At 38.5% G+C, this 13582-nt stretch overlaps 1 protein-coding gene across 4 annotated transcripts in view; it reads left to right on the forward strand.

Moving 5' to 3' along the window:
* The window catches only part of HECW2 (HECT, C2 and WW domain containing E3 ubiquitin protein ligase 2), a 171816-nt gene that overhangs the window by 109971 nt on the left and 48263 nt on the right, over positions 1-13582 (forward strand). For all 4 annotated transcript variants that reach the window (XM_075093893.1, XM_075093894.1, XM_075093895.1 and 1 more), the window contains 6 exons: positions 1390-1532; positions 5240-5340; positions 5982-7319; positions 8690-8785; positions 12868-13018; positions 13386-13489. In XM_075093893.1, the coding sequence (XP_074949994.1) occupies positions 1390-1532; positions 5240-5340; positions 5982-7319; positions 8690-8785; positions 12868-13018; positions 13386-13489 (1933 nt within the window). The remainder of the gene's footprint in view (positions 1-1389; positions 1533-5239; positions 5341-5981; positions 7320-8689; positions 8786-12867; positions 13019-13385; positions 13490-13582) is intronic.

The following is a 13582-nucleotide window of genomic DNA, read 5'->3' on the forward strand; positions in this document are numbered from 1 at the left end:
TGCTGTATCTTCCCTGTAGCAATGATCTGACGACAGCAGCTTATGATCCCATTACATATGCTGTCCTAGTGGTGCAGAATTGATCCTGTTTTACATCTACTCCTTTCTGCAAAATAACTTGCAATTTTATAGCAAACTGAGTGACAAATTTTTAAGCTCTGTACATCACAGGAACCCAGCTCCGACAGTTGCCCAGCAAGAGAAAGTGTTTTTATTCCTGACCCAAATTTAATTGTTTTTTAATATATTTAGCTGATGTCTACAGCTGAACTGAAGAGTTGTTCCTTTTGTTCCTTGTTCAATGCATCTTTAGCTATCTGGCCAGATGCGTATTAGGCATTGTACTCAGGTTGTGATTTGCTCAGAGGTCTTAAAGGTGGCAGATAGTAAAAGCATAACCAGATGACCTCGGCTTTTCTGAGTAGGTTATACCATACTTTTTTTGGTTGGTTTTTTTTTAAAATATCTTAAAATCTACAGGAAAAATAAAAGTCTTTGGTTCCTAAGCTTGCTTTTCTAAGGGAATTTGTTATCAGGCTGTGTGTATGTGGGTGTGTCTGCCAACATACCTGCTCATATATTTGCCCTGTACTACTTTTGAATCTTTTGGCCACCTTCAGGCAGACTTGACAGAGCAGCACAGATCTCAAAGATGAAGTATTCATAAACTGCATGAAAATTGATGCTAGGCTGAAGACAGTAACTGTGATATAGTGTTTCCTCATAGGGAAAGGTGGAAGAATGATCTTAAAATTAGCACCGTATGGTTTAAAGGCACCAAGTGCAGAAAAAGGTTCTGTTGGAGCTTGCTGAGATTTGTAAATTCCAGGGCAAAAATCTATAGGAAATTATCTTTCTTTAGTTACAGTGCTCCTGAAAATACTGTATACACATTGCCCTTTTGACTTCCTGTCATGCATACAGAAATTAATGCAAAGTGTGGTGTTGGAAGAGAATTTCAGTAAGCACAGCCTAGAGTGAGATGCTTTTCTCCTTCTTCCTGTGGTGACCTGGCTACTCTTTTATGACCCAACAGAGTACAGCAAGGATTCCTGCTCTTTTTGCTTTCTACTATCCAAACTGAAGCAAGCACTAGGATACATTGCTTTCTTCTTTCTGACGTAGACCATGAAAGTGCTTTTATCCTGTTCAGTTTCTTACTGAGCAATTATTTTCAAGGAACAGTGAAAGGATATGGGTTTCCTGAGAGGGTAGTTACATATGCAAAACTACAGTGTTTAATAAGTGACGTTGACATTATTTTGCAATATGGAAACTGCTGTCATCAGTCATTGCTTTTGGAGTTCATTGTACACTAGTAGTAATTATGTACATACTTCCTGAATAAAGGTGTATTGATATGGTGTCAAATATGCTTTTTCCTTCCAGAAATATTCTTTTGTTGCACTTCTAACAGATGTCCTGGAAATCGAGGTTAAAGACAAATTTGCCAAGAGTCGTCCGATCATCAAGCGCTTTCTTGGGAAGCTAACCATACCAGTTCAGAGACTATTGGAGAGACATGCAATTGGGTAAATTAATACATTCTTAATGCTAACTTCCGTTGCTCAGGGCGACTCAGCATTAGGATACTGGTGCAGATCAGCCTTCCTGGCTTACTGGCACAGACCAGCATATTTCTACTGCATCTGTAGTAAGAAATTTGGTTACAATTTTAATAGTCTTATTGCCTGACTGGAAGATGTCAGTGTTTCTAACCCTGTTCTGAATGCAGGTACCTGTGCATGTGTATATGTGTGTCTACAATTTGTTTTCAGCTAAATTTCCTTACAGAAAAATGTTACCCTTTAGCTAGCTAGTCAAAAAGCAAGGCATTACCACAATACTACATGATTGTGTGCAAATTTTTTAGAAGAAGCGGATTTTATTGTCTCACTTCTTTTAGAGTTCAAGTATTTTTGATTTTCAGTTTAATAATGAAAGTTTTAATATCTGTTGAGCTAATTAGCCAGAACTGCAAGGCCGTGACTCCTCCTTTTTCAAAGTGCTGGTGGTACTACACAACTACAATTGCCTTTTGCAATGAATAGCGCACTCACAATTCACCTGTTGTGCTATTTTTAAAAATTTCTGTTAATTTTTTGATAGCTAACTGTTATGGTATGTTATACCATAACATACCATATATAAAGATGCAAGTCACTTAGAAACTTTTAAAGATGTTTCATACTTCATGATGGTTACTGGAGGGGACCATAGCATAGTCAAGTGAATGATCCAGTGAGGCCTTCATACAACCATATGCACTGAGAAGAGCCTGAGACTTGGTAATCAGGCACTGTGATACATTGCAGGTGTGAAGGAAATGGCTGGAGGTCTGCAAGAGATGCAGCAGTTTGTGCAAAAATAGAGTTTTACATTTAAGACAAAGCAGTAATAATAGAGTATATTATTTTGTTAACATCTTTGTTAACATCATTGTGAAATTCATTCAAGGTCAGGTTGGACAGGGCTCTGAGCAACCTGATCTAGTTGAAGATGTCCCTGCTCGCTGCAGGGGGGTTGGACCAGATGACCTTTAAAGGTCCCTTCCAACCCAAAACATTCTATGGTTCTATGATCTTTTTACATTTATGTGCTATATTTAACAAATTAGAAAAAAAAATCCTTGAAAGACAATGGAAGGAACTGAATTAGTCAAGTCTGTTTTGAATAGGACTTAACTCAAAGCCTGCTAAAGTTAATATGTCTCCATTAACTTTAAAAGGCCACTGGATGAGGCCTATGAGGAATGATGGTGAAATAAAATATGTATAGTCTTCCCTGAAAGTGTAAGGGCATGGCAGTATCATCATGCTTGTGCACAGAAAGCAGGATATAAATGACTGGCCTCCTTTTTCACAGATTTTTCCCATGAAAGTAACAAGTTGCATAAATGGAGAAAATCAAATTCAATTTGAAAACAGTTTTCAGCTTTAAGTTTCCAAAGTGGTGGTTACACTGGTAAGTAAAGTAAGAATAAAATTGTAAGAGTAGCTTAAAATTTTGATGATGCTTTCTGATACAGAATTTATTTAAAAAAAAAAAAAAAGCTTTCCCATTTGTTTTGTAGTAGTATCCAAGAGCAGTTCATGTGTATATACAATCTAACTTTTCTAAGAAATGCTTCATCTTTGAGTTTCAACAAATTGTGGTAAGTTGAGCAAGCAGCTTTTTCTAATAAATTTGCACACTGTTAGATACTCAAAAGATAGCACCATGATAGAGACTTGTTTCAAAACCTACTTCAGGGTGTTCATGTCCATGCTAAGCCCCAAAATGTTTTTCTGCTCTGGGATTCCTAGTGCTGTGAAGTCCGTAATTTACCTGTTTGCTGTGTTCATCAGTTCTTGTTGTTTTTTCAAACTGGTATTCTGGAAGGTGTTTCCTTTTTTTTTTTTTCTCCCGTCATACTTCAGTGCTGTATATTTGTTTTGTCAAATCTTTTTAGGAAAGGAAGGGCTGTATAATTAATTTTTAGTAAGAATGTTGGTAAGTATTCAGTTTGGTTTTGCCAAACTGCTGTTAGAACTGACATTAAGTCAGTCTTGCAGATATTTTTGCATCTTCATCTGAAATGTATTTGTCCATTTACAGTTTTTGCATGCCAATCAATTGTCAGGGTTCCTTTTTCCTAGACATTTTAAAGACAGACGGTGTTTCACCAGGCGTTTTGCAAAGGAAAGGAGTGGTTTATATAGATGTGAAGTAGAAATGTACAAAAAGTACAGTCAGCTGCTAATTCTCTTTTATTTAGTTTTTGGTCAAGCAAGTAAAACGTCTTCCTTTTCTTTTTCATTTTGGTGATTTGAAGGATAATTAAAATCGTCTGCTGGGTTACATGTGAACTTGAAAAATTACATGAACAAAGTCCAAGGACTTATAGTAGACTATATGCTTAACTTGCCCTGCCCTGTATTAATGATCAGTATTAACGAATGAAAAGGTGAAGTCCTGAACCAGCCATTTTTAGACAGACTGCACTAAAATTCTGCCCTGCTTTTAGCTGTCGGCGTAGCTTGCAGGTTTGTGTAACAAAATGGCCAAGTGGCTTTGAATTTCATGGAAGATGTGGTAAATGACCATGAGAATCGTGTAGTATTGATTCAACTGAGTACACAGCAGACATTATTCATGTTGCAGCTTTCTCTAATCTCGAATGGCCTAGAGTAATATAAGCCTTATGTAAAAACTGTGGCAATCTCAAACGGCAATCTTCTGAGGACACGTGAAGTCTAGCTGAGAATTGTAATTGGAGTAGAGTGTGATGAATCTGTGACAGATCGTGGAGATGCTGCTATAATAATTTTATGTACTGTGGCCCATAGAGCAACGTGGGGAGGCTGCTTTGCCTTATGTGTCTAATCAGGGCTCTTTTTGCTAAAAGTTAATGTTTGGATGCAAACTGCTGCAGCTTATTTCGGTAATGACCTTGCATCTGTTTTAGTCTGTCACTCATATTGCAGTAGGAGTGCTCTGAGTAAGGGAAAGGTGTTTTTACCAGTATAAATTTATTTGCATAAATAGCAATAATTTCTGATGATGGTCTTCAGCAGCCCCCTCCTCTCTCTTCAGCTGTCCCAGCTGTGCTGAGGGGGACTGGGGCTGTAAATTCTGGCTGTGCCCAGTAAGAATGTATAGTCTAGGATCTGGTCCTAAGTCTCAAGCTGATACAAGTGCTTAATCAAGTCTGAGTCCCGCTGAATTCAATAACCCTTAAGAACATATCTGAAGTTAAATCGAAGCATTAATAGCTTTTCTAAATAGGAATGCAGAATTGCTTTATTGAATAAGAACTAAAATGTTAGGAAACTATCTGGGGAATTTTGTATATAGTAAAAACCACAAGGGGGCAGAAGGTTATAAAAAATGAAAGATTTTGGTAATTTTAAAACATATCTTGGGTTGGGGGAAGGAGGAGATTAGGGGAAAGGGGATCCTTTGCAGCTTGATTTCTTTAGGACTTAAGAAGAGATTTAGGATGTATAAGAATTGCTGGGGCGCAGTCTGTATTTGGAAACGATCAAAAGTTGTTTGTTAGGCTGTTTTATCTGTTAACTAAAGGTATTTTACGCCATTATTGGTGCTTGTACTTTTCCACACAGGCCAGAGTATGTGGCTGATTTTAAGATTCTAACAGGAATTACATTCTGTCAAACTGACTCTTATCTGACATAAAATACTGGAAAAATAATACCAGTTAAAATTGTAAAATCCCCTAATATCTTTGTTTTTGCAGAGACCAGGTTCTCACCTATAATCTTGGCAGAAGGCTCCCAGCTGACCATGTAAGTGGATATCTCCAGTTCAAAGTGGAAATCACATCTTCTGTTCACGAAGGTGAGAATTTGTCAATGATTGGATCTCCAGATAGCTTTATGGAGAGAATGTCTATGTATTTCTATTTCTAGGATTTTCTGTAGTAGTATACTTTCTCATTTGTGTACAGCACCTCTATTACAGATTTTTCTATTCAAAGTTTAGGTATGTCAGGTACTGCTTTGGAGATGGTAATTCCAAAACGCTTATTGTATTGTTTTCCTATTTTGTTAGACTCTAAATCAATCTGGTTCAGTCTGATTTTATGGGATAGATTGGGTAATCAAATTCATTGTTTCTCTTCACTCTGTAACATCTTCACTCTGTAACACCTTTGGCTGAGATAAGCAGTTGCAAGTAATATTCCACCTGTGCTCTGTCTTTTGAAAGGAAAATGGGAGTCCTTTAAAGTCATACATCACACCTGTTAAATTTTCTATATCCTACAGAATAGTATAGACTTATACAGAGAAAAATCTGTAATAGCTGTTATAATGCTATTGTTTTAATTGTGTTTTCTTCCCTTAGTTGTCTGATTGAAATAAGCAAGCATCTTGAAAGATGTGCTATTTTTATATCACTGCTATAATCTTCTGTGATGCAAAGTAGAATGAACTGTCTGTTGCTGCATTGTTTTACGTTCAGTCTTTGTGTCTCTGCAGATGCTTCACCAGAAACGGTTGGCACTTTGCTAGGAGTGAACTCTGTAAATGGAGACTTAGGGAGCCCCTCCGATGATGAGGACATGCCAGCGGGACATCACGATACATCCACAGTGTGTTCCAATGGTCCAGTCCTTGAGGAATCTTCTGGAGAAGCAACCTTGAGACACCCTTTAAGGACTAGTACAACTCTGGAAACAGACCAGGATGACTTGACCTCTGGTGCTTCAAGATCATCACCTACCAGAGGTCGCCAGGACTCACTAAATGACTATCTGGATGCAATAGAACACAATAATCATCCCAGATCTGGGACGTCTGCCTGTGGTGAGCGTCCACGTGGAGCCTCACCAAAACTGAGAAGTAGCTTCCCTACTGACACAAGACTTAATGCTATGCTTCACATTGACTCAGATGAAGAGGAGCATGAGCTACATCAAGACCTGGGTTTTCCATCTTCCTTGGAAGATGACGGTGGTTTAGTAATGCTTAATGGTGCTACGAGAAATGTTGAAAGAAATGGTTTAACTTACTCATCAGATCAGGTATTGCAGGGGCCTGCAGAGAATGAAAATGTTTCAGCCTCTGAAGCTCCTTTGCCATCAACTGGTGACCAGCAAGAGACTCTCCCAGAGCTTCCACGATCACAGTTAGCAGGAGATGAAAGCCTGCAAGGTTCTGTAAGTGAAACACCAGGAGACCAGGCTGGCAGTGAGTCATGTGCTGATCAGGAGGCAGAACAGCTTCCTAGCAGTGTGGACACAGGAGCTGCCAGTGCTGCTGCCGGGAGCAGAAGGGGTGTTAGCGAAACAGAATCCATAGATCAGGGGTCTGAACCTTCCCAGATGTCATCAGAAACCGAGCAGAGTGATCCTGCTCGCACGGAAAGTGTCAGTGAGGCTAGTACCCGGCCAGAAGGGGAGAGTGATGTGGAAGGGGCAGACAGCTCTTGCAATGAAAGTGTAACTGTGCGACGTTCCTCAGTTGAAATGCGGTGTCCTTTTGAGAGTGCCAGGTTTCCTGAGACTCCAGCTTTTTCTTCTCAGGAAGAGGAAGAGGGAACTTGTGCCACTGATGTGGTTGGAATTGAGCCAGGTGCTGAAACACAGGACTCTGCAAGTACTTCTGGTTCTCTGCCTGCAGTACAGTTACCTCAGGAAGAAGTACAGGAGGCTGAGGCAGGTGAATTACAAGACCAAGAGGAAGCAGAAGAAATCTGGCAAAGAAGAAGCAGCCTGCAGGCAGCAGCTGCCAATAGCCAGTCTCTGGATGAAGAAACTGAAGGAGCCCAAGCAGCTTGTGAGGGTGCCACAGCACAGGTTGAAGGAGCTACTGGAGGTAATAACTGCAGGAGGCACTTTCTGAAGTGACCGTTTTACAGCCACTAAAAATTACTTAAAAAATTAACATCTGAAAATAAAGATCTTCATTTCTCAATTTTGTTATCTTCCAAGGTTTTTTTTTCTCCTTTGAGATTTATTCCCTTCCTCAAGATACTCTTGGGGTTTTTGATTTAATAAAAATTCAAAACTGAAATATCCAAGACATGTTTATTTTGAAACTGGATATATTTTAAGTCTTGAGAGAATACTGAGAAGGGGGATGAAGAGGAGGAAAGAATTCAACAATATTACTCTGCTTGCAAATCAAAATGGTAATGGGGGTGAAATAATCCCAAAACTATGAAATGCAAACTAGAATTTATATTTGGGTCTTTTTCTTTGGTGTGTTTATAGGGGGGAAGAAAATGGATGCATATATTAACATTAAAACATAAGAGTAATCAAAAGAAAGGCGGGGGGATAAGATAATTGGTTTTTAGTCACACTTCAGGCTGTTTATCTTCCCTTTCCCTGTCCCTTATCTGTGTAGACACATCCTAGCACAGCTGGAACCATGGGAGGAGAGGAACGTGTTACTCAACACCGTGAAACTCTTACCAACTGTAAAATTATTTTAACAGTTAAGAATTTTGTGTCTCACTAAAATCACTGAAAGTAGAGATGTGTTCCTAACAGATTGTTTCCAAGCACATTTCACAATTGATTATCCATTCAACTTCTTCAGGGATTGAAGTGGATCTAATCAAGTGGGTACACTGAAACTAGATTTCTGAATGTGTCTTTTTCATAACACTTCAGAAGTTTTGGGACCTATTAATTTTTTTCTCTTCATAAACAGCTCTCTGACTTGGAAATAATAATTTTGGTATTTATTTCAAATACTGTCAATATATTCTTTTACATAAGTTGCTAGATATTTGGGCGTCTTTTTATTAGGTGTCAGCTTGCACTGTGTTTTGCAGACCAGCATGGCTGCAACAAGGAATGTCAATGGACAGTTTCATTTCCCACTCTTACAGCAGGTTTCTGTGGCGGCCACATGGAGCTTTGTCCTTGTCCCTTGCTGGGATATGGCTCTGGCACATGCTGTCGTTTCTGTGCCCTGTATTCCGCTGGTCACAGGTGGATGCGACATGTCCGAAGAGGTGACATTTTCAGGGCCAGGACTGCAGCGCATCTCAGAGAAATCACTTAACCAGAACTGCAGATGTAATTTGTTTTGCCCCCCAAAATAGCTGACTATTACACATATCCTGAAATATCATAGTCCTGCAGAAGCTTTAACCTGTCTTCATCCCTTTAGAGGCACCTCTAGGGCTTCCCCACATTGACTGAAAATGTAATTTGTGGGCCTTTTGATTCCAGGTTCTCAAGCCAATGGCCATCAGCCCTTGAGGTCGCTGCCTTCGGTACGTCAGGATGTTAGCCGGTACCAGAGAGTGGATGAGGCTCTACCACCAAGTGAGGTTCTTCATACTTTAATTGGGGAATAGGCTGCCTGGATCTCATCACTGAGATCTCATTACATTTCTTTTTTAAATGTGAGAACTGAGAATGAACAGCTGAGAATTTCTAAGTGAGGGGTGATGATGATGAAGTCTAGTGCTTTTTTGTAAAAGGCATTTTGCTCAGTCCGCAAACTATCAGGATGTGTTATGATAATTATACCTGGTGTATACAGACTTGCTAAGTGTCATTTGTGGAGAAATAGGAAGGCACAGTGCTGCCTTTTCAGTATGCAGTACGCATGGATAGAGAGGTGAGGTGATACACTATATAAGGCACTATATGCCTATATAAGGGAAAAATATCAAGCACTCTGAAATCTCTGAATACTTCTTGTATGGTGATGATTTACAAAGAAATACATGACATCTTTAATCTCTGCAGATCATGGGAAAGGTGTCTGAGTTTTCCTTGTATTTTTTGAGGCAGTGTTAAGACGTTTTGAATTAAAATAAACCTGGGTGTTAAGCAACAGTTTGATGCTAAATTGGCAGGTAAATTGTAATTTCTCTAATGCATATGAAAAATACATTGCTCACAATTGTTGGACTGATTCACTTGCTTAAACTTGGGACAGTGAAGATCTGTTCAGTATTGTATGTTTAAAGAAAGGAGAAAGGACCATGAAAAAAGCTACACAGCTAATGGGCAAACATTACTTGAAAACAAAAAAGCAGAAAAAAAAGTTAAATTCAGACCCACTGAAGTCTGTAGCAAAGCTCTATTACTTAAAAGGAGTCAGGAATAGAGAGATTTAGTGTAAGATTAAAAGGTCCTTGTTTCACTGTATGAAATGGGACTGTGTTCTGTAATGGAAGGGGTAACTGTAAGGAGCCTGATAGCAGAACACAGATATAACTGTGTATTGGAAAGCCAGGGTGATGAGAAGATTTTGCTCCCTGCTGCTTCTGTTATAATCAATGCATATAACAAATTAGTCCTGCATGCAGATCCTAAAGTTAATTAACTGCTACCTCAATAAACCAGTACTATTTTTTTACAAAGTTGTGTCTGGGAGACATATATTTCAGTTGCATTTTTATCACTTTTCATACTGAAAAAGTCAGAGAACGTTACAGGAAAAACTCAGAGATCAGTGTAATAAAAAAGAAGTGCAGAGAGATAGCTTTTATAGTACCATGGTTTATACATAGATTCCTTTTTGTGTTTCAGAAGCAAACTACAATAACTGCTTGGAAAAATTATTGGAATGTTAATGGAAAAGATTTGGCTGTGCGGTATTCTAACATTTCTGATACCTGCTGGGATTTTACACAGTCATGCATGGGCATGCTTATACGCATCGCCCCTTTACAATCAAAGCCCAATGCAATCTTTTTGTAGATCATTCATTTGCTAATGTGAATAAAAACTTAAACACTAATTGTTGCCTAGATTCAGTTTTTCTCTCCAAAACGCTGTTTTCGGATATGCAACAGTTTTAATATTTTAACAGTGAAAAATCAGAGAAAACATTTAGAATACAATTTTGAGTTACAAAGAAATTACAGTTTGTAATTTGGGTTGTATTCTATTTGTTGGTTCACCAGGATCTGAAACTAAGAGAGAAAAATAAGGTGTATTTCTTTCAGTTGTGTAGCTTAAGTTAAAGAACAAGAGAAAGAAATTTAATATTTATCTGGTATTTCTTCCTGTAACATGCAACATTATGCTCCAATTCCTACATTCCTAGGGAAAAATCAACAAATAAGCTTGACCAAACAACCTTGATTAATTACAATTTTGCAATTCAGCCAGCTAAGTTATTTGTAACACATTTGACTAATAACAATTTGACTAATGGAAGATATCCTTGTCCATCACAACACTGATGCAAGTGCTTTGCTTTAGAAACCATCGCCCAAGTGTTGAAACTTGTGTATTTAAAATTGAAGGCAGGCAAAAATTCTTTTCTTCTGCAAGGCCACACTACAGAAGTGGAGACAGTGTGTCAGAATTGGAGGTATAATCACCACAAGAAAAATCTCAAGTACTATACAGTGGTTTAGGGTTTGACATTTAAGCAGATAATGGATTCACAAATTTAAAATGGTTTTTGGGGTGGGTGGTTTTTTCTTTTTTTGTCCCCAATGGACAATTCTGGCCTTCCCAGAATATTTCCATGTTCTGTTTTGTTTACAAACTCTGGTTAAAAATTTTGAGTACTTTTATTTCATCAGAAGATACTACTTTTTTTTTTTAATGGAACTGCTGCACAGGAACATCTGTTTCAATAATTTTTTTCTTTTTAAAAAATTGAAACGTTTTTCAGAGGATGTTGAAATGTTTGTTTGCTTTTTTGAGATACAAATGAAATTCTTTATTAGTTTCCAAATGTGTTGTATTTTGAATAGCAAATACGGTGATTGTGCCATAAGCTTTGCATTGATGTAATCTTGTTTATTTTTAAACCTGTATTTTACATTTACAGTGTAATACAAAATTTTGAATTTTCTCCCCTGGAGTTGAAATTTGCTCCTTAAATGGTTCTTTTTATTCCTATCCTACTGTGCTGCTTTTTATTTTACTCTCAGAGTGTGCTTTCCTACATAGCTCTTGTTCACACTAGAAATGCTTTAAACACTAATAGGCTGTTTTGATTGTGCATCATAAAGATAGAAGGGTAATATGCATTGTGGCCAGCTAAAATACACTCTTGCCGTGTGGAGATGATAAAATATGAGTTCATCTCAAAACCTGCCTTTTGTCCCTCTGTGAGTCAGCTCAGGCACTACAGTGTAATGCAGCGAGCCACTTGGCTGCCTCCAAGAGCTGACAGAAGTCATAGCATGCATACAGTAACAAGGCCTGAGGTTTTAAGGTTGTCAGCATTAAATACTTTACAGTACACTTTAGTTCTCCTTCTCTGCTGTCAAGACATTTTTATGCTGTCTTTCCTCACAGAGCAGTGGTCATGTAGGATTGGTTGCTTGCTGGTGCTCTTAAAATGTTACGGCAGTGACTGACATTTCCACCTAGACTTGCAATATAGAAAGTCTATTCTAGAAACCTTCTGAGCTCTCAAAGACCATTTTTCAGTTGATGTGCTAAATGGTTTGCACATTTTCTCTAGTTGCTAGTGCCCAATAATCAGGCACATCTGTCTCTGTATATAAAATATCTTAATGTTTTTTACGATTACATGGCCTCCAGTCTATGAGCAGTGTCTTGGTATCTTGCTCGTTTTATAACCAGTTATTAGGCAGTGTTTCTGACCCAAAAAGCTTATGAACTAAGGCCTAGGTGTTGTGATGTGCCTACTTTCTGCTGAGTACTGAGAAGCCAGATGTGGTTGGGGAAAGGTCCCAGCGCCTTCATCTCTGATCTCCCGGTGTGTCTCCACAGTTCAGACTTCTAACATTCTCTGTAGCTTGTGTTGCAAAACCAGTGGACAGCATTATAGGTACTGCTTGCACAAGAAATTGGATTTGCTATGATATTTGCAGAATCAGCAATTCTGGAACATGCATTTATTATATGAAGGAGTTTGTTATAATTGCCCATCTTCTTTGGCAGGTCTGCTTACCTTTCACATAGGCACATGTAAACCCAGGAAGAACAAAGGGATCTGTTTTATTCCTGCTGCTACTTGCTGGGGAAAAACAATGACAGGCGTTAAGCTTTGCAAGGTTTTTGGTACTTATCCATTGGCCTTTTGCACTGGAAATAACCCTCATAGATAGGATCTTGAATTACTTCAAGAGTCCAAGAGAAGTATCCTTGGACTTCTGAAGTATCCTGATACTCCCCTCCCCCGGGACAATTACTGGTTAGTGAGAAATAGAATAAAGAAAGGAATTGAAATTATTAGATATGGATTCCACAGAATCTTAACTACAGTGGGGAATCTGATTTATGAGATAAAATATGGAAAAGCCATGTCCCTTAACCATTCAGTAAGAAAGCTCTGTGCTAAACTCATCCTATAAAAGAGGAATCTGGAACAACAGATTCGGTTACAAAAGTGACAGAGCTAAAATAAATAAATAAATAAACCCCAAGCTCTCCATAGATCACAGTATTTTATTGCTACTTAGACTGGGAGGCTCGAATTGACAGCCACGGACGGATTTTTTATGTGGACCATGTGAACAGGACAACAACATGGCAGCGACCCACAGCCCCCCCAGCCCCACAGATTCTCCAGAGGTCAAATTCCATACAGCAAATGGAACAGCTGAATCGCCGGTAAGAATTACCCTTGTTGTTTGTGAATTTGTGCTTGCAAAACTGCATTCACCATTGTAAGACTGCGTATGAAGACATGGTCACAGTTGCTACCGCAGCTGGACATATGTATTTATTTTTATGTGGCTGTCCCTTTTAATTTGCACGTGGGCTTCTAGGGCTTTTGTATTCCACCTATGTTCATAAGCTATGTGGCTAAAGAAAAATCTGATAATGGTTTTCAGAAATTCAGAAGGCTATTAATGCAGAAAATAGAGGTCAATGTATATTAACCTACATGGCAGAAAAGGTGGACAAACTCCCTTGGAGCTAGAATTGGACCATAATTACCATATACTATATATAAAGTGCGGTTTTCTAACCCTAGGTACCAGAGCATCCGAAGAACAATGACTAATGACAGGCCTGAAGAGCATACAAATGCTGTGGATGGACCTGGAGAGGAAACTGAATTTCACCATTCAAATGCAGGTTAAAAAAAAGAAAAAGAATTTTTTTCCTCCGTTCTAAAGGGAACACTTATCTTATAGATGATTTATTGAGGATGATGTAAGGCAGAACCAG

This window comes from Phalacrocorax aristotelis, chromosome 5 (genome assembly GCF_949628215.1).
Source record: "Phalacrocorax aristotelis chromosome 5, bGulAri2.1, whole genome shotgun sequence".
Lineage (NCBI taxonomy): Eukaryota > Metazoa > Chordata > Aves > Suliformes > Phalacrocoracidae > Phalacrocorax > Phalacrocorax aristotelis.